Here is a 20,946-nt window from a genome sequence, read left to right as displayed (position 1 = left end):
GTATATATTTTTTTGGATAAGCAACATAAAACATTATATTTAAGTTCTACAAAAGTATATTTTCCTTTTACGGAATTAATACTCTGAATATGTTTTTTTAATAAGCTAGGAAATTGTATAAATGGAGAATTAGAGGGGTTCATCCATATGCAATAATTAGATCAAACCACCGACTAGGAAGAATTTCCTATCTGACAGAGGGTATATGCACCATTAAGAAAAATCACAACTTACTCATTCTGACATTAAATAGTTTTCATAAGCTGACTTAAATTAAGTTCATAATTTATATATAGCTGAAGTTCTTATTGGAGAACATGACATTGTTTTCTCATTATGGAGATGTATCTCATTCATCTTCCATAAAAGCCTTTTCATCCCTTTGAATACACGTTGCTTCTACCTAATGTGAGACAAGTTATTTTTCCAAAAAGATCTTTAACATACAATTCACTTTTCTATTATTCCAACATATTATTACAAGTTTTTATTATGTCCCTGTTCACTAGTTTAAGACTAAGAAAAACTATATAACTCACTTCTTAATTAATAAATACATCAATTTCTAATAATATTAATTTCTTTAGAACAAACAAGAAAAGATTAAGGAGGGATGACAAAATTATGTACAACACATCCAAATCATAAATTAAATTCATTCAAACCCTTCAGTTTAAGTAAATAGATTTAAGTAGGTACAATCCAATAAATTATTCAAATTCATCAACTATATAAAACACATATTCATTCCTATATCATTCATGAATATTCAATATATCCAAAAAAATAAACAAACAAAAAATGGATTGGAATCCTAGTCAGCCCTAAGTATTTTTTTGGTCTTAAACATGTAGTTAACATAGTTTGAGTAGGAGGTTAGTATATTTAGAAATGTTGAGATGGCCTCTTACACGCTACTTTTTATGGTTACACTGAAGTGCAAAAGCCCAATGGTATCTTTCCTGAGTTCAAAACTCTAATGGCCTGTTACAGGCTACTTTATTATATAAATTGTTCATCTAATTGTTTCACAACCACTGCATTTTTTATTTTATAAATTGTTGATCGAAATGATCCGCAACTACTTCATTTATAATATTTTATTAGAAAATGTTAGACTCGGTTAGGGGTGTAAGCAGTTCCGGTTTAAACCGCGAAACCGATGGAACCGAACCAAACCAAACCGCAAAATGTGGTTCGGTTCGGTTTCGCGGTTCGGTTTCGCGGTTCGGTTCAGTTATTTTTTTAAGGAACCGTTTATGTTCGGTTCGGTTTATGGTTTTAGAAATTTAGGAACCGTTAGAACCGAACCGAACCGCATATTAAAGAAATATATACTAAGGATTAAGAAATAATATTTTATTATTGTTTAAATTCTTCAACCAATTTTCTAGCTTAAATTATCAATTTTTGTGTGAATTGAAGTGTTACATATGTTACTAAATTGTTATTAAGTTAGTATTATATATGTTATTAGTTACTAAATTGTTTCCTAATGTCTTATGATTTAGAACATATTTTCCAACTTTTGTGATATTAAGTTTGAAACCAACATATATCATATATTGTTATACATGTATTGTTACATGTGTTACTAATTATGAAATGTAAGGTTATAAATGTAACTATTATATATTTTACTAATTGATATATATGTTACTAATCATGAAGTGTATTGTTATATATGATTCATAATTTTTTATAATAATAGTAGTAATGTTTATCCTTTTATGATAAACAATATCTCTTGTAATACATTTTGAATTTTCAATTGATGAAATATTTTTTTTTATAAAAATTAAATGTAAAAACCGTGGAACCGAACCGAACTGAACCATTCAAGAGCGGTTCGGTTCGGTTCTTATAGTTAAAGTTGCGGTTAATTGAGCGGAACCGAACCATATGTTTTTAATCGGTTCGGTCACTAAAATGCACCAAAAACCGAACCGAACCGAATTTTTACACCCCTAGACTCGGTTGAGAATAATTTTTTTTAAAAGAGCCGTGTTTGGAAAAATCAAATATTATTATCAGAATTAGTGAGTTTAACATTTTAAGGTATATTTACCTTTATTTAACTTTTTATCAGACTTACCTTCATATATAATTTTTTGGGTCTCTAGTTTGTTCCAAGAGAAAAAAAAAACGATTTTCAGCATTTCACATCATTTAGTTATTATATTATTAAACAAATCTCGCTTAGGGGTACTCATATATAAACTATTGTCAAAAATTAACATATATTTCATTTTTTCAATTTTACAGGTCATATGTACATCACAATCATCCACAAAAGCGTTGAGATTAATTTGGATTCAAAGCAGGTAACATCATAAAGGTAATAGACTTTTCCTTACCAATATTTTGATGAAGCAATGTTTTCATAATCTCAAACTAAAATCTTTAATTAATCACACGAGTAAACTCAAGATCTACACGTTGGGTGACTCATCCATGTGACTTAAATGGCAGGCTTAAAGAATATATGAATACAAAAATAAGACAAACTTTAATAAAATGAAATAATAAAATCTGTATAAAGATGCCAATTGTAATGTTAAGTAAAAAAAAATATCAGAATTATATAATCAAACCATGTGCCCCTCGCTCCCTCTATTTATGAACTCGCCAGTTGCATTATCAGCCTGAACAAATGCAAATGGCTACCTCAACTACAATAGTGTTCTTCTCTCTCCTCTTTCTCCTCTCATTCTCCTTCACCACCAGCGTAAGAGAATCATTCCCACATTCTTCAATTACTCAATATTGTTTGGACAATAACACCAGTCCCAAACTTTCATATCTTAAACTAATTATAGTGTTTTTTTTTTAATTTTCTTTTATTCACTTGTTGTGATTGGCTAGAGATATGAAATGATCCCATCTAACTAGTTTGTGAGTTGATTTTTGAGAAGCTAATATAAAACCATCTGAATTGTAAACTCTCAAATATATTATTAATATCATTTTAGATTCAATCACAACTTTTTTTGATTAAACGCAGGATCCCGATTATGATTGTGTCTACACAGTTTACATCCGAACCGGTTCAGTGCTGAAGGGAGGAACGGATTCAAAGATCGGACTTAAGCTCTACGACAAAAACGGTTACTACATCTACATCAAGAACATCGAAACATGGGGCGGTTTGATGGGTAAGAATTACAACTACTTCGAACGTGGCAACCTCGACATCTTCAGTGGAAGGGGACCTTGTCTTGAAGGACCAATTTGTGCTGTCAATGTTACTTCAGACGGTTCAGGTGACCATCACGGTTGGTACTGTAACTACGTGGAGGTTACAACCACTGGGTCCCACCTCACGTGTAATCAGAAGCAGTTTGAGGTGGAACAATGGCTAGCTACTGATACTTCTCCTTATCAGCTTTGGGCTGTTAGGAACTATTGTAAGCATACATTGGATCAGGCTCGACCTGTTTCTGAACGTGGTGTGGGTCGAAATGGGTTGGGATCTGGGTTTTCTATTTTGAGATCTGGGCGTGTGAATGCGTGAGGGAGGAACGTGATTTGAGGGAAATAATGTTTCAAGTTAGTTTTGTTAAATAATGTTTCAAGTTAGTTTTGTGTGTTGTGACTTGTGAGTGAGTTTAAGCTGTTGTTGTTGAGAAAATTTTGTGAGGTGGTATCTTATAAAAGTGTATTAGTTCATGTATGATTGTTTATGATTGGTTAAAAAAAATATTTTTTATTATAATTTTAATTTAAATATATTTTTTTGACCAATCATAAATAATAGTATATAGAGGGATATACTTTGTGAGAAAACAAGGGTATACTTTGGGAGAAAACAGATGTATTACCTTATGTGGTATTGTTTCCTATCTTCAAAGTTGGGCATCCGGTTATAGGGTCAAGGACCCGTTTGTCTTTGTATCTTATATTGATAAATGATAATAATATTTGCCACTATCTCTATTAATGTCTTACCAGTTCTTGGATAATATATTCTTTATGGTACCCCAGCTATTTTCCTTTTTTTGTACAATTCAACTCTTTTTTGGGACAAGTGTAATGCTGTGGTACATTTTTAACACACAAATTATTAAAGTAGGTTTTATTTAAAAACATGATTATAGTATTACCCTCATTCAATATTGAAAAGTAGAGACGGACATAACTTTTAATATGAAGAAATAGGAAGAAAGGTAAAAAGGTACACATGTGCAGTAAGTAAGGAGGGAGGGACTAAAGTAAGATGATAAAATTATTCAAACATGAGATTATATTTAGAAAGAGATGTATAGCTAACTCTACTATCATGTGATTTTCTTTGGGTGCAGAATTATTATGTGAGTTCTTTTTATTATAACTAGAGTATACAGTAACCTATAGGTAATGGCTAATACTTTAATTTTTGAATGGAGTGATTGACTCTCTTAATGAATATCGCTATATTGAATATTTAATATTTGTCGGGACCTAATATTTTTACACCACTATATCAATGTCTTTTTGGTATTATGTGAATTTGTGAAAGAGATATAAGATGATAAAGATAATAAAAATACAAATAATTAGAACATTTGTATATGTATTATTTTGTATAACTATCTATGAATATCAGTGAACAAGTCTAATGTACATATATTTGAAGTCATTTAGATCAGAAACAAATATCTTACAGCTTCTTCCTAAAAGAACATGAAAATAAATACATGGAAAACACATACAGAAGTTTACAAATTCTACTCCTAAAATTATCCTGTGACTTTCCTTGGCCAACAAACAAATAGGACCTAGTGTTTCCATCACGTTTTACTATATATTATTTTTCTTCCTTTTTCTATATCTTTCAATTTTTTAATCTTCACCATACTCCATATCTAACACTTCCCCTCTAACTATAAGTCACCTCGCTGATTCTTAAGCTGTTCTCTGACCTCCAACAAAGCCTTGCTTACTTCCTCATCTTCTGGTGTCTCTTTTTCCAATATTTCATAGTCTTGTATTGAAGCTCCCCATCTTTTCAACTACAATTTCACCATAAACATTTAACACAAATCACATCACCAGAAAGAAAATATTAAAAAGTCTTGACTTTCTAATACTTATATGCACTGATAATGTTTGAGTTTTATTTGCTGTGTTATTAATCAGGTTTAATGAATGTTGCTAATTTATCAAAATATCATTTGATGCTAGAATGAAAACTTAATTACATTTACATTGCATACAACATATTATAAACCCTTACCCCAAAAAAATTCAATATTCAAAATGAGTTGCATTATATGAGTAAACAAAAGAAGCTTAATTTGGAATCTTACCTTGGCATTACAATCGGCTCTTCTCAACCTTGCCTTCCTATAAGATGGGCGCAAATTAAGAGCAACATTGCAATCTTCCAAAGCTTTCTCAAATTGGCCTAATTTCGATCTACAAGCAGCTCGGTTGCATAGCAAAACCGCGTTGTATGGATCAAGCTCAAGGCCTTGTCCATAGGCAACACATGCCTCAGAGAATTTCGATGCCTTGAAAAGCTCATTACCATTTGATCGAGCCGCAGCCGCAGTTCGAGCCTTCCTCATCACCTTGTTCACATCCTTGTTACTTGAATCTAGCCTAGCTGCTTTGTCAAGTGCATCTAAAGCATCTTCGAATCTGCCAACACAATAAATGAATAGAAATTACATGTTATACAATGGTTGCAGGAGTAATTGTGAAGCATATTCTGTTTTACATTTTCAATTAGAAATTTGGAACTAACCTGCCAGCAGCCAAATCAACTTGAGCCTGAGAGACCAACAAATTTGCATTAGCTATAGGTCCAAAGAACTTAGTGCAATCATCAACATCGAAATTCGGTCCCCTTGAAATTGCTTCATCTGCATCTTGATGCCTTCGCAGCTTTAACAACGCTTCAGCTTGCAATGCAAATATCTTCAATTAAGGCCATAACCAGAGAATCATATCAGCATAATTGGCATGCATGTATGTGCGTATTTGTGTGTAAGAGAGAGCGCGAGCTAAAACAAGATTCAATGTGTAATAGGAGAAATTCTTAGATAGGCAGGTTTACCATAAGCTAAGGAACACACATAAACCATTAAAAAGTACTAAAAGTGTCCAAAATTGTTAGATATTGTGATTATTTTAGAATACTTCTGCTTCGTAGACTTAAGTCCTCAATTCAAAATTTTACATGTGAAAGGTTGTGCAGGCAAGATTAGATATACACCTAGCTCTAAAAATGACTTTCCATTCATCTAGTTTTGACTTTTGATTTGTTCACATACCCTAAGAATTACTAGCTATTGTCTCACCTGTGGAGCAGAATCTGCACCAGATGATATAGCATTGTTGGTCTCCTTGATGAGGGTATTCCAATCTTTTAACCTATGAGCCTCAGTGCACTTGTTTAGATGAAGCTGAATATTCTTCAAATTAGCAACCTCGTCCGGATCAGCCTCTGGCCCTGCCTGTTTATAATGATAAAGAGCCTTATCTGTTTCTCCTAATCTGCATGAATGGTACATTAACAATAAACAAAAAACAACGTGTGACAACATCCAAATTTAAAGAATGGAAAAAGTAAGAGATGCAAGTTGAAAGACACAAATTCCTCAATCCAATAGAGTTGAGGTGTAGCATACCTACCTCATGTGCAAGTTTCCCAATCTATTATGAGCTCTTTGGTAATGAGGCTCTATTTTTATGGCTAATCTGCACTCAAACACAGCCTCTAGAAGCCTACCAAGAGCTGTTAATGCTGCACTTCTGTTGCTCCTATACGAAGCCTTATTAGGGTCAACCGAAATTGCAGCATCATACAAAGCCAAAGCCTCAGCAAATCTTCCATTCTTATAATCCTCATTGCCCAATATCTTCAATTGTTCAGGATCAGCTCTTGTAGAAATAGCCCTGTTTGGAGAAACCTGTTGTTGTTTGCTTCCTTTATCAACATTTTGCACCCTATTATTTGTGTATCTTGAGTTAGCAACAGGACTTGCCTCTCTTTGCATAACTTGGTAATCCATCACATTTTGAGAACTTGCATTATTATTATTCCCACCTTGCCTTAGATTACCTAAATTACCAAACAACATCACATTGCTAGATGAAGCTCTAACAAGGTTGCTACTTCCCTTCGACTTTTGGTGATCGGATATCATGCTTTCGAGCTCTCCCGAAATTCCAATTGCTTCTTTAGGCACCCTTCTTCCTTGGTTGACATAACCCTCGGCCGGTAACACCCTTGGTGGTTTGACACCTGTTTTTTCTTTGGGATTGTTCCCTTGGTGATTTTGGTTCACAACAACACTCCGTGAAGGCGAAGGGGAAGGCTTTGGGTTAGAAGGAGATAAACAATCTGTTGCTTTAGTTGATGCTTTTGCTCCTAAAAATGCTGCATCTTCAGAACCACCTTGTGAAGTTTTTGTTTTTTGTGTATTTGATGCCTTATCACAATCATTGTCATTGCTGATGTTGCGAGCATTAGTTTCCAGATTTGTTTTTCGTCGCCAGAACACAGAAGTTATTAAGCAACAGCCAGAATTTCTCTCTGGCGATTTGTCTCCCATCTCCTAAATTCTTTTTGGTATGATTGTGTAGCAGAATGCTTTATTATAATATATGTTGTTGATGAATTAATGCAACTTTCCTATGCTGAAGGCATGCATGATTGCTTAAAATCTCTTGGTACATATTACAAGTCCATACATTACAATCTATGGATTTAGCAAATTGGTATAGATAAAGATAGATTCTACAGAATGATGATTCTAAAAATTTCTAACCAAAACATGTGAAAACTAACATTGCAAATTAAAAGGCAAGACTATGTTGGAGGTCAAATTGTGATGGTGAATGCATAACAATTGTGGCTTCATGCAGGCCAATAAATCTTCCTGCAAAGGAAACATATTTTCTTGTATTTTTGTTTTTTGCAATTGGAGAGAGAAAATGTAATGGCATAATTTAGAGACAGAATTGCAGAAAATTAGAATATTGATAGACAAATAAGTTTTTTGTTGAAAAAATAAAAATGCAATAGGTGGCATTCAGTTTTGTTTTCTCTTCCTGCATGAATTTTTTTTCCTCAGTTGATTGTTTGATAGAAAGCCATAGACCCGGTCATGGGTGCAGTAAGCATCGCACGTTTATAAGGCAGCTTTAACTTATATGCAAACAAATATATGACCTAATTTTATTATTGTAAGAATAGGAGAATGTCAAATTAAGACATTTATGTAAATGAGAATTTTTTTACCTAGTGGCTAGTATTTATGTTACAACTTTTTAGTTATATTTTTTTTTATTATTTCTGATATATTGTCACTACATTTAGTTATAAGGATGAAAAAATCTTCTTATGCAACACCATCAAAATATCTGTAATAGAAAAGTGAGGAATGGACAGTCTTATGAAATTAATGCACTAAAGATTTGGTATAAGATATAATTTCTTATTGAGATGCCTCAACTCTTTATGTTTTATTTGGGAGTGGAGTTTTGTAGGAAATGGGAATGAATGATTTTGAAAAGTCTTTTCCTTGTTTGGGAGTTGGATGAAAGAGGGGGAAGATTTCTAAAACCCTCCAAAACCTTTATATGTCTGTTTTTTAATTTCTCTAAATTGATGTTTTTTGGAGATAAAATGTCAAAATAATTAAATATTTTTAGTAATATTATTTAATTATACATTATTATCCATTTCTCATTGTTAATTACATTTTTAAAGGAAAAACAAAAATTCTTACATTATCATTAGTTTACCCTTCTTATTTAAATTTCATACTCCCAACCAAGGGGGAATTTCCTTCCTTTTCCCTTCCCTTCTTCCCCCTTCCTAACCCCTTGATCTCTCTTTTTATTTCTCTCATAACTCCCGAACAAAGCCTTAGAGGCTCGTGATTGCAATCAGGTCCAATATTTTATGGTGAACTCTTTTCGTATTGCTTCTGAAAACTCTGCATTATACTGAGTACACATCTATTGTCTTATAGTTTGTGTCACTCTATGTGACATAGGCTTGTGATTGATCAGAAAAAATATATTTAAGCTAAAATTTAATTATTAAGTATTTTTCTGATCAATCACAAGCTCATGACACATTGAGTGACACAAACTGTGGGACAACAAATTTACTTCCCATTATACTCTACACCAAAGCATCTCACAACCTCCATGTTTTAGCAACACCAAAAGGCCAAATTGGATTAAACTAAGATATTATCTGCATCCAATTGAATGTGTTTGCCTAGCAATTTAGCAAAAGCCCTCCCCAAACGTGTATAAAATTCATTGAGTAACCATCAAAACTTAGTATCTATAATATAATTAAGTGCAAAAGTGAGTAAAAGATATAGATCATTTGAAGACACATTCTGCCACTCATTGTTTGTCATGCAAAAGAAGTATTTGGAAGTTGTATGTGTACAAAATGTTTGCCATAATTGTATGAATTGATTTAATATAGCACTAAAAATACAAATCAACTGGGTCATACTTCCAAAATCGGTTCTAACACCACATATGAACTACGCCTTAAAAGCTTACAAAAAGTATGCAAGCTCAGTGAGACTCTTAACCTTATTTATCATCACAAAAAACACAATAACCCTAACGTGTACACAGGAGGACACAAAAGTGAAGTTTCCCATATTTTGCAACAAACTAATCTAAAAAAAATATGCATATTAAACCATCTTATTTGTTATTTACTCAAACTTCCCCAATTTCCAATATAAGGAATGAAACCAATAAATGCTATATAAAAAAAATAAGAGTGTAATATCTATGCATTATTGATATATAATCAATAAAACTTTTATTTACATCTTTTTCTCAAAAAATAAATGTTCGTCGTCAAAAAATTTTAAACTTCATTACATTGACCCACAATTGTGGCCCAGTCTGAAACCCTATTTTTTTTGTAAAACATAAAAGTTATGTTGGATTTCTGTTATGGGCCTGGACACTTACCTCTGTTGAGCAAGTTGAGTTTGCATATGTATGAGAGGCTATCGTGTGGGACAAGACTAATTACCTTTGATAGAACCAATTACATATAAGGAATTGTCAGGTAGCATTGGACTTGTTAAAATAGCCACTGATATCAACAACTTCAAATTTCAGTCACACTATATCCTAACTTAAAAATTATGTGTCTATTCACAATTTCATATCACCATCTTCACATCAAAATCAAATCAGATAAATAGTTGTTGCCTCTTGCCCATTACTATTAAGGAATCTCTACCATCCTCAGAGGGCCTGTCTTGTACTCTTCATTTTCTCGTGCTTTCGAATTTTATTACTTTACCTAACAGGATTACGCTAACACACTTTGAAATGCACCCAATCACAACTCACAAGGGAATTATTGGAATCACGGAAAATTCAATAGCTTTAAACCCTCGATAGAACAAATCACTGAAAAAGAAAATAGATAAAAACAAAGAATAACTGATGCACACAAAAGCTATGCTTTATTTTCTTTAATACTAGTTTTATATACTAACAATATATTAATTTAGTAGTATAAGAACTTATTGGATTGTCAAATGTATTAAAAGATCAAAAATTCGATCATTGGAAGCGGTAGTTATTGGAGAGAAAATCAGTATCACAAACAATTAGTTCCTTACTTATTACGTGAATATAGCTTTGTTATACAAAAAAATTAAAAATTAAATATTTTATATTCGTATATTATAAATGGTATACAATTTTGTAGTCAATTAATGAGCTATTTCCTTGATCATCATAATCAAATAATATATCTTACTAATTCAATTTTGCATATCATTAATCAATATAGAAACAGTGTCAATGGCGTGCAAGTGCAAGCATTATTTTCCTTTTTAACATACATTTAATTTTGATGTATCAATATAATGCATGTAAGAAATTAAACAACTTGAAAGAAACATAAGAAATTGACCATTTCATTGACCAAATACTTTTTTGGGGTTATTTCAATTGTTTTTAAGTTTGAATTATCTTGTCTGCTCATCGTTATATCTTTTTCATCAATTCAGGTATCCATCTATTTTTAATTTTTTTATATCATTTGATTCTTAACAGATAGCAGCCGATGGAGAATTTTACCATTGAGAAAGGTCGATGCAAGAAAATATTCGTATAATTATTCCTGAATAGTGATCAGTGAACACTGAATAGTGTGATTTGGGAATATATTTTTGTGTTAGTTCATGTATCTCCTCATCTATGATCTCAACTCTTTATAAGAGGGTATAGATGTCCCTTGAGAACTTGTTCATATGGTTAATTGCTTCAAATATATATAAATAAACGTGGGGACTCTTTTCACTTATCTTAAACTCATTCTGTTGGAAGTAACAAAGAAAAACACACTGTTGGGAAATTTCATGCCCCATGGGGTATATTCTCAAAGTGAAAGAATGAAATTGACATGGTATCTTAACCTAAAATTTTATGATATTATGTCTATGGTTTCATCCAATTATATGTTTTTTAACTCATTTACTTTTACATAATATGAGATTCATTCACTCATACTTGGAATACCAAATATTTACCTCCCAAGTATGAGTTACTCCTCTTTGTGTATCGGGTACACAAGAGTTATCTCTCCATCTACTTGTACTATCATTGACTTATCTTATCATCAATGGAACATATCGCATTGACCTCTCGTCAAGGAGACTTTTGACACAGGAATCCCTGTGAATCTAACGATCACTTATCCTTCAATACCCGGTTGAGTCGTTGAACCATAAGCTTTGATGCTACTTATTGAGAGATTTTCAACTATGTGCTATAACAATCTTCCATGAACTAAGTGAAAAAAACATATAAGTAAATTTGTTATCACACATTGACTCAAAACTTTAAGACATTAGCTATACGGTTTCATTCGCTCATACGCTCTTTAATTCATTCGTTTTTACACAATATAGACTTTTTTATTCACACTTAGAACACTCAACAAAAACTCATAACTGTCTGTTAATTCTTTCTCATATGTATATTAAGTTGTTAACCAATGATTGATAACATATTGATAATATAAAGTAAAATATGTGTGAAAGATTATTCTAATGGAGATTACAGTCATATATAAGATTTTATAATATATTAAAGCAATAAACAAATTCTATCTAGGGTTTTATTTGATATTTTGGAGCTTTTTCTAACAATGTGTGGTAGAATGTCTATACCGATCATCGTTGAAAGAAACTATGCACAATCTCAGAATTTAGTAACACACCCTTTATGGCTTTATGCTCAAAGGATTAAAGGTAAACATAAAATAGGGGAAACATGGTTAGTATCTAACGCTTTACAGTTTACAGCTTTCCACTTAATTTTTTATTTACTTTCTTACCCCTTTTAGTTAACCATTCTTATTGGTTATTATTATTCAAATTGTGGTATCTTGTCTACATGTATTTGTATAAAGATTATAAATATAATCTTTGATAACATATTAAAATTTTAATTATAATTAAAATTTAATCATAAATAATAACACAAAATAATGTAATGACCCCCTTTCATTATTGTATTATTATTATTATATACTTATAAACCAAGATCAAAAATTTGTGAATTATATTATTAGAAGCTCATTAAACAAAGCAAACACAATTTTTGGTTCCTTTCCTGTTTTTAGTTGCGTTAGTTGGAGCAAACTTGGAGGATGTTGAACTGATTCATTCATCATCTAGCCATCGACCACTTGGTAGTATATAAGATTGGAACTTTTATATTATCAGTAAATTATTAACATGGCCGGAACATAAGGGAAATACGATTGTATACAAGTATAAAGACATCTTTCTCCTGATTAAACGAAGTTACTTTTATTCATATCCCATTGCTTAATTAAACTCTTTAGGTTTTGTCAAGAAATGGGATCAAGTAAAAATGAGACGCCGACACGGAATTTAAATTATGAAGAGTATTGAAATTCAAACATTAAGACTCATATTATAAACACTTGTGGATGGAAAAAATATCCGCTTTGAAAGTTAGCCCCACGTACCTGCGAATGTTCTCGGCTCGGACAGAATTGCCTCAAGTACGAGGATACCGGTGGAAAACCAAAAAAATATAATAAACACTTGTACAATATTATTAGCCTTGAAATATCAGTGATGTATTATAAATAATATGCTTTTCCTTCAAAACATCTTTTTAGCAGAGGAATTGAAGGCTCTCCGGTTTTACATTATAATATTATATATATTTTATTTTCTTACTAATAATTTATAAATCATGTTTCCTGACTCAGTCAAAGCTATTTTCAAAAAAGAAAATATTCAATATCATTGAAAGATATAATTTTGTTTTTTGTTTTTTGGGCGTTGTACGTCTACTGTCAAAACAATATTTACCTTTTTAATTTGGGCATAAGTTTGTATGTCAACTGGCTTTTTATTAGTTAATTTCTTGAATCAAATTGAAAAGTTATGTATGGTTGTTCTCTAATTTCCTTTATGCATTCAACTACCAGCACTCAAATTAATATGATTGCTTGCCACCTCAATAAGAAGAATATGTCAAAACCAAGTTGAACCAGAGTTCAACTCAGTTCAGCTCAAAACTCGACTCGAGTTTGATATGAGTTATTTTTTAGCTCGAGTTTGGTTCGGTTAAAGTTCACGAACTGTCCAGCTCAGTTTAATTGGTTCATTTAAATAACTTAAATATTTAATTAATTTTTTTTAAAAATACTACAAAAAGTTTTATACACATAAATATAACATTCTTTATATATATAATAACAATAAATATAAAAATAATGTATGAGTCATAATAAACATAAAAATTAGTTTATATATATCGAGCTAACTCATGAACCTAATGAGTCGAATTTTATCCAACTCGAGTTTATTTTGTTTATTTAACGAACTCAATTTCCAGCTCAAGTTTGACTCATTTGGTTCATGGACCAAGTTTATCGAACTAAATAACGAGTCGAGTTTCGAACAAATATCGAGTTAGTTTGGTTCATTGTTAGCCCTAGTCATAAGACAAAAAATATATAAGGAAATTTCTCCTTCCCCATAAAATTATATAATTAATTTTATATATTTTGATTAAAATATTATCATTTAATCTTTGTCTATTTTTATAACCAAAAAGAAAAAATAAAGGAAATAAAGAATAATTTCTATATATTTCTCAAAGTTTAATAATTGAATGCCAACTTTTAAATTACATATCAACATTATAAGATAAGAATTTTTTTTTGTTAAAACAAGAGTATTTCATCACCCTACATATAAGAAATTAATTTAGAATGTGTGATTATTCCTTACTATAAGTATTGTTTATAGTAATCAAATATTTGATATTTAACATTGAGAGAGAATACAATGAAACCTTATTACGTTTTGTTGGTAAGAAAAAAAATAAGAAATTGAGATTGAATTGAGCTCCACAAGAACCATGTGGCATTAGTCCATTGACAACATATATTGATTGTTAAACATGATATCTCCCTTAACACATATTTTTGCTTCATTTCAACTCCAAATCAAAGCCACAAATCTCACATACTTTGACCTCCATCTCCAACCCTGTCTCCTTTTCTCTCTTATTGGCTATTGCTACCCCACTCAGATATTTTCCTGATGAACCAACCATCATAGATCAGAAGCAACATCTCTTTTTATAGAACAAAAAGGAAAAAGAACCAACCCTTTTCTTTCTTCCCTTCCCCTTCTCTCTCACCCTTTTACTATTCACTTCAATGAAACCCTAATACAGGATCTATTTCACAATCTCAAGAGCAACTCAAAACCCAAGACAAATCAAGAGGTAAGAATTCCATGACAACACCTTGTTATATTCACAACCTTGCTTTGTGCAAATATTAAATATATACATATATACATACATATATATATATATATATATATATATATATATATTTGAATAATATGAGCCGTGGGGTGTTTATTCCCTTGTTTACGTAATACTGTTTTGCTCATAATCTCATAGACACTAGACACCAAATTAGGTAAAAGTGAGGAAAGCAAACACTGTGCCAGATTTCAGATCAGAGGCTTAAAGACCTGTTTGGGTGGTAGGTACTTTCTGAACAAAGCTGTAGCTTTTTCTTCCAGAACCAGAATAAAAAAGAAACTTTAATTTCTCTTGTTTTTCTCTTTGTTCTATCCCTTCCACCACACCTCATTCTCATATATATGGGGTATGTTACACATACTCATATGTGTATGTAAGTGACCAAAATCTCCAAAACCAGTGTGTTCCTTTTTTGTTTCCATGGATTCTGGTAATAGTAGTAGCAGTTTGCAATCTTCCAATGGTGGTGATGATGAGTCATCTTCATTCTCTGCTTTTTTAAACAACAACCCTCCACCACAAACACCAACACTTTTCAACACTAGTAGTACTAATCACAACATGTTTGATCCTTTATCAAGTTACTTGGATCCAACACAACCATCACCACTTCTAAACCTTGACATGATGTGGTCCAAGAATCATAGATCCGAACCAAACCCCACTTATCTACCTAGTTCATCATCATTCTCACCCTCACCACACAATCAAGAAGCTTTTCCCTCAAGAGACACTACTTGTTCTGCTTTTCTTAATACAGCCAATACAACCTTGTTGCAACAAGAAAGTGGTTCCCGAGGTTTAGTTTCTTCTGTGTCAGCCGCCACAAACAATGATCAAGGCCACAACAGCAACATGGTTCGAAACCCGAAGAAGCGGTCAAGAGCTTCTAGGCGTGCACCTACCACTGTTCTCACAACAGATACCACCAATTTCAGAGCCATGGTTCAGGAATTCACTGGTATCCCAGCACCACCTTTCACTTCATCATCATCATCCTCTCATTTACTAAGAACCAGGTTTGATCTCTTTGCTCCTCATCATGCTGCAAAACCCTCTACATCTACCCTTTTGGACCATCCCCCTTATCTTCTTCGCCCTTCTGCACAAAAAGTTCAACAACCCCTTCTTCCTATTCCACCATCTTCTTCCTCTTCAATTATGGACACTTTATTATTAGCTCTTAACAACTCAGCTAATCCCTTCAACAACATGCACAACAACAACCCCAATATTAATCCCAGCTTCCAAAACATCCTCCAACAACCACAACAACAACCTTCATTGGAAACTCCGCAACCAAATGATGGGCATCTCAAAATGGGTGTGTTTGAGGAACTAGGATTAAGGCATGCACATGTTAACAATAACAACAACAACATCAACATCAATATCAATGGTCTTCAGCATCAGAACATGGTGTCAAGTGGGAACAATAATAACTCGAGTAATACTAATACTAATACTTCTTCAATGGATCAATGGGCCCACAAAACGGACACTGCCAACTATGCTTCTTCTTCTGATTTTCATGGAGAGAAGGTGCCTGAGACTACTACTACTGTAGCTACTGCTGCAAGAAGCGAAGGTATGGTTGAATCATGGATTAATTGTTCTTCTGATAATTAAGTGCCTCAACCGAAAGCAAATTAATATTTATGATTTAATGAATTTTAAAGTGATTGATATGGTAGTATAATTCCAATGCATGAATGAAAGAGAGAAGAATCTTGTGTCATCGTCTTAACCATGACCATCAAATTAATTAAACACTGTTTTCAACTTTTAATTTTCTTCTTCTTTTTAATGTCCATTGGGTCCTCTCAATTTATGTGTAAATAATAAATAGCATTATCAGCTAGCTTTTCTTTCTCAGGCATAATTTTTTTCTTTTAGTTTTCCCTCAAACATTGAATTGTACCTTAATTTATATGTCTGCTATATACACCAGTTGATCATGGTTGTTTTGACTTGTGTGAGTTTATTTATAAGATATATTTGTATAATGTGAAGTGTTGAATGAATAATAAAAACAAATGGCGTGTAATAATGTATCTAACTTTTTGTCCTTATTATACACCTTCCATTATTTGGCATCTAATGTCTGCCATGCTCTTTTATTTCTTTTCTTTTCTTTTTTAGTCTTTTATTTAACACCAACTATTATAAAATAGTAGGTTCTATGAGTAATTGGTGGCGAGATTTGGGGAATTCTTTGCCGCCGCATATATTTCATTTTTCTCAACGAAATCAAAGATAATATCTCATGTGATTCCAACATTTCAAAATTATAACTATACAACATCATACTACAAGACACGTTATACTATACACATGGGTCCACACATTCTCGTCTTAATCATGATTAATTGGTCTAAACAAATACAACAGCTAAATCTCACATTTTTTAATAGGCAAATCTCACATTTTTCAAGCTTTTTGCATTCACAACAAAAAAAACATGGTTTTCATTCAAAAAGTTTAGTTCTCCATAGTCTGACATGTCTGAATTCAATTTCGCACGTTAAGATTAAGATAATTCATCTTATAAATAGGGGTGCGTTAATAAGTATCCCAAAAATATTAGTTATTAAACATAAAATAAATAAATGCTGAAAAATAATGATCGGGACTTTTCATCTATTAAATGTCTCATATTTTTAAACTTATGCTTTATTTCTTTCCTTAACACATTTCCTTTCCCAATAGGAAAAGGAAAATTCCAATTCATCATATGACGGGCTAGAAATTGGTTTATGATCAGTGTTTACGTTGCACACTGTTTTATGGATATGATAAGACTCCTTTAACAAAAATGTGAAGTGAAAAAGTATCACTTTTGGATTATTAGTCATTAAGATATTAATACAATTTGAAAGTTTACCTATGGGCTGCTAGTTTGCGACCTTTATGTCATTTCTTGCATAGTTGCATGTACCTCTCCATTCTACATTGTTTAATTAGCCTATATGGTATAGAATTCAATGAAGTACATGTGAGATCTAATTCTGCGGCTTAAATCTACCTAATAAAATAATCTGTTTGTAGCGTGCCTTTTGTTTATAATAAATATACTGATAATATGCGAGGATACCCTCTCATCCATTATTGTATTTTTTTATCTAACCCACATGTAAGTTATGCCAACCAGAGATAATACTAATCCTAGAACTTCTAAAACTACTGTATATGACTCATACCAAATATAAATTGCAATAGTTAAAGTGGATGATTTAAGGAATGATATAATAAAAGTTGTGAATTTGAGTCTTACCTACAATAAATACTAATATTTCTAATATTTTCCTGTGAAAAAATTCAAGCATTATTGTTAGTAACAAAACCCTAAATTCCATTAATGATTTAATTTACAAATAACTTAAATGTAGAGCTAAAGTTAACGAGAGCACGTGAATCACAAAAAGAAAAAAAAAAAAAGAATATATCTGTTTCAAGCACTCCTGGGTATATAATTTGTCAAAATTGCTTATATAACCCAGTGACCCACTCCAAAAGTAAATAACCTTTTGATTTCACTGATTGAAAGATCATGATCTTTTTCTTTCACTATTGGGATTAAATGTAGATCTAATGATGAGAAGGTGATATATATGGGATATGTCTTTCAAAAAAACTTGAATCAATCTTATTAAAAGGAAAGGCACATGAATCATATTGAAAACCATGGGGTACTTTCACAAAGTGGAACACTTTGTTCAATTTACTTTTTCTAAACAACTAGTAAAGACAATCAACAAGTTTAAAATAAAACTGAAATGATTATAGGGATATAGTGATAGATTTGTTATGATCATAGCTTCATTGAGAATGGATGCCACGACCTTAGAACATTTCATTTTGGCATGATGATGCATGATGGCCCATTGCCAGTGAACGTGCCTTCACTTGTGTTCACTTTAACAGTATGGCTTTTCTCTCTCTTCCCCACCATCTTAGGCTACAGTGCCCTATAATTTTGAGTCTAAACTTAAAAAAGATGAACAACTTTTTTCCCTCATGTAAAAAGGCTGCACCCCCTCTTCGCTTCAATCCATTCTTTTACTTGGGAAAGCATCAAATTCAAGTACCTGATGCCAGGAAAAGACAACGCAATATAAGTATATTGCTTATTGTTGTTGTTGCAGTAACGGGTTGATAATCCAATAGTGGTGCATGACAGCATGAGACCTATCAGTTCAATGTTACTGCTAAAGCTAGTTACCACTAACCACTTTAGAGGTAGAAAAAAAGGAAATATCACGTTCTTTTTCACTATGTAAAGGTATATTTCTCTCTCTGTCTTTGCTACTGTCTTAATTAGTAATAATCTTCAATATCTTTGTTGAGTTTATTTATTTATATATTTGGAATTCGGATGTGATAAAAATTCTACATAGCAAATACATTAAAACAGCTTCGAATATTCATTAGGGTATATAATATCAGAAGATCAAATTGTGCGTTGTGTATGAATGATTTGATGAGGATGTGAAATTTAATTTAATGATCGCATCTTATACAAAGAATATGCTAGTTTTCGGCTATTACTTGAATAGCACATTGTTGCACACATAATAAAAAAATAAATATACGCTTGACTGATGTCTATGATGATGTCTTATATATGAATATGATATATCAATAAACATACATCAAAATTTGCAATAATATTTCTTTTGCTAATAAAATAGGGTGCTTTCCCAAAACAAAAAGAAGTACAATGAAACTGGAATTCTTAGTTTTTATTTCAAACAATCATAATGCAAGACCACAAATCTATACATTATTGTGCAAAAATATATGAGTGTGGTCCAACACTAGCAGCAAATCAAAATCAAGTCCAATATTTAATTTGGATTAAATTTAATAATTGCAAATAGTTAATCTCCTTACCCTACATTAGATATAAAACTACAAGTGACAAACAAGTGGTCTATAGTTTCACTCTAGTCTTTACACATAGTACATCTATGCTCTTCACTTAAATGAATGATGTTTCTTTTGTGGCTAATTTACCTCTAAGAACTTTCTATATAAAATATCAAACCTTTGAAAGTGTACAATTTATTTCCTATTCAGTAAATTACCTGTAACTACTATAAGGTTATTGCCCCTTGAGTCATATATGCAGTTTTGACAACATAACTTTCTGGAGAATGCAATCTCCAATTCCAAGTGTCCATGGTATCCTTTTTGCATGAGTGATTTTGAACCACATCATGCATACCCATAGCTCATTGTTCCTCCCTAGCAAGTTTCTCCTCCACACCAAAATTTGCAATAATTAATATATAAAAAGATGCATGCCAGTTGTTTTAATTGCAAATTGTTCGGAAAAAAAATAAAGAAGTCACAAATTGAATAAAATGAGATCGGCTGAACAAGGACTCATATAGCTAATTAATGTCTTTAAGGGTTTGAGTTGTGTCAAATCCACTTATACATATTGTTCATTTAGTCTTTAATAATGACAAAACAGTCAATGTTATCTTTCTAGACTTGGACCATAACCACACCTAAATTCATAATATGGTATCAAATTAAAGCCTAAGTAATCCAAGGACTAAAGATGACCTTATGACCACATAGGCTCAAAGAACTTGAAGCACAAGTCAAGAATGGAGATTAAAGAAAAGTCACATATGCACACCATATTGTTTTAATTGCATATTATTAATTGGAACAGATAAACAATTCCCACATCAAATAAATTGAGGAAATTTGAATAACATATAAGTGGAAATATCCTTACATTTAGGTTTTGTGTGAAAATGTGATACCTATATTTATAAAATATTCTCTAAAATCTTAGATTCAGATTTTGTGACTCGTGATTGGTGATTCCATGCATTAATAATTAAACAAGCTCTTTTGTAGCATTATTTTATTCTTTCTTCCCACCAGGATTCTTCCTAGACATATGGCATATGTCCATTCCAGCTTCTAAAGTGTTATTTTTATTGCTTGATCGAATTGATTCCTGGTAGGTAGATTTTCAATGCTATAAACTTTACATTATAGAACCCTTCCACTGTGAAAGGATATTAGTTAAAGTACAGCAGCAGTGAGTTTTACTCATGATATTTACCAGCTCTAGCTACTAAACAAATTTTTTGCACACAT

The 20,946-nt window shown here is 31.8% G+C and overlaps 3 protein-coding genes and 1 long non-coding RNA gene across 4 annotated transcripts; 2 read left to right on the top strand and 2 right to left on the bottom strand.

Moving 5' to 3' along the window:
• On the top strand, positions 2,626–3,530 carry LOC109361504 (PLAT domain-containing protein 3-like). The gene is made up of 2 exons (XM_019606973.1): positions 2,626–2,728; positions 3,005–3,530. The coding sequence occupies exons 1-2, from the start codon at positions 2,654–2,656 to the stop codon at positions 3,512–3,514; spliced, it is 585 nt and encodes a 194-aa protein (XP_019462518.1). The 5' UTR covers positions 2,626–2,653; the 3' UTR covers positions 3,515–3,530.
• On the bottom strand, positions 3,465–4,032 carry LOC109361505. Its single transcript, XR_002109299.1, has 2 exons — positions 3,822–4,032; positions 3,465–3,647 (listed from the first exon to the last, which is right to left on the bottom strand). It is a non-coding gene; the product is annotated as an uncharacterized LOC109361505 (long non-coding RNA).
• LOC109361757 (inactive TPR repeat-containing thioredoxin TTL3-like) lies at positions 4,561–8,011 on the bottom strand. The gene is made up of 5 exons (XM_019607297.1): positions 6,619–8,011; positions 6,285–6,480; positions 5,729–5,901; positions 5,289–5,622; positions 4,561–4,991 (listed from the first exon to the last, which is right to left on the bottom strand). The coding sequence occupies exons 1-5, from the start codon at positions 7,539–7,541 to the stop codon at positions 4,863–4,865; spliced, it is 1,755 nt and encodes a 584-aa protein (XP_019462842.1). The 5' UTR covers positions 7,542–8,011; the 3' UTR covers positions 4,561–4,862.
• LOC109363102 (uncharacterized protein DDB_G0292186-like) lies at positions 14,437–16,795 on the top strand. The gene is made up of 2 exons (XM_019609288.1): positions 14,437–14,775; positions 14,959–16,795. Exon 2 carries the CDS (start codon positions 15,244–15,246, stop codon positions 16,450–16,452), a length of 1,209 nt encoding a protein of 402 aa, XP_019464833.1. The 5' UTR covers positions 14,437–14,775; positions 14,959–15,243; the 3' UTR covers positions 16,453–16,795.

This window comes from Lupinus angustifolius, chromosome LG12 (genome assembly GCF_001865875.1).
Source record: "Lupinus angustifolius cultivar Tanjil chromosome LG12, LupAngTanjil_v1.0, whole genome shotgun sequence".
Taxonomy (NCBI): domain Eukaryota; kingdom Viridiplantae; phylum Streptophyta; class Magnoliopsida; order Fabales; family Fabaceae; genus Lupinus; species Lupinus angustifolius.
This window is presented reverse-complemented; position numbering and strand designations above follow the sequence as displayed.

Excerpts from the sequence above, each read along its gene's own strand:
- LOC109361504 (XM_019606973.1), top strand. The coding sequence starts at position 2,654 with ATGCAAATGGCTACCTCAACTACAATAGTGTTCTTCTCTCTCCTCTTT. Across the intron at positions 2,729-3,004 it reads CATTCTCCTTCACCACCAGC|GATCCCGATTATGATTGTGT; the intron begins GTAAGAGAATCA and ends GATTAAACGCAG.
- LOC109361757 (XM_019607297.1), bottom strand. The coding sequence starts at position 7,541 with ATGGGAGACAAATCGCCAGAGAGAAATTCTGGCTGTTGCTTAATAACT. Across the intron at positions 6,481-6,618 it reads TTGGGAAACTTGCACATGAG|ATTAGGAGAAACAGATAAGG; the intron begins GTAGGTATGCTA and ends CCATTCATGCAG. Across the intron at positions 4,992-5,288 it reads GAGCCGATTGTAATGCCAAG|TTGAAAAGATGGGGAGCTTC; the intron begins GTAAGATTCCAA and ends GTGAAATTGTAG.
- LOC109363102 (XM_019609288.1), top strand. The coding sequence starts at position 15,244 with ATGGATTCTGGTAATAGTAGTAGCAGTTTGCAATCTTCCAATGGTGGT.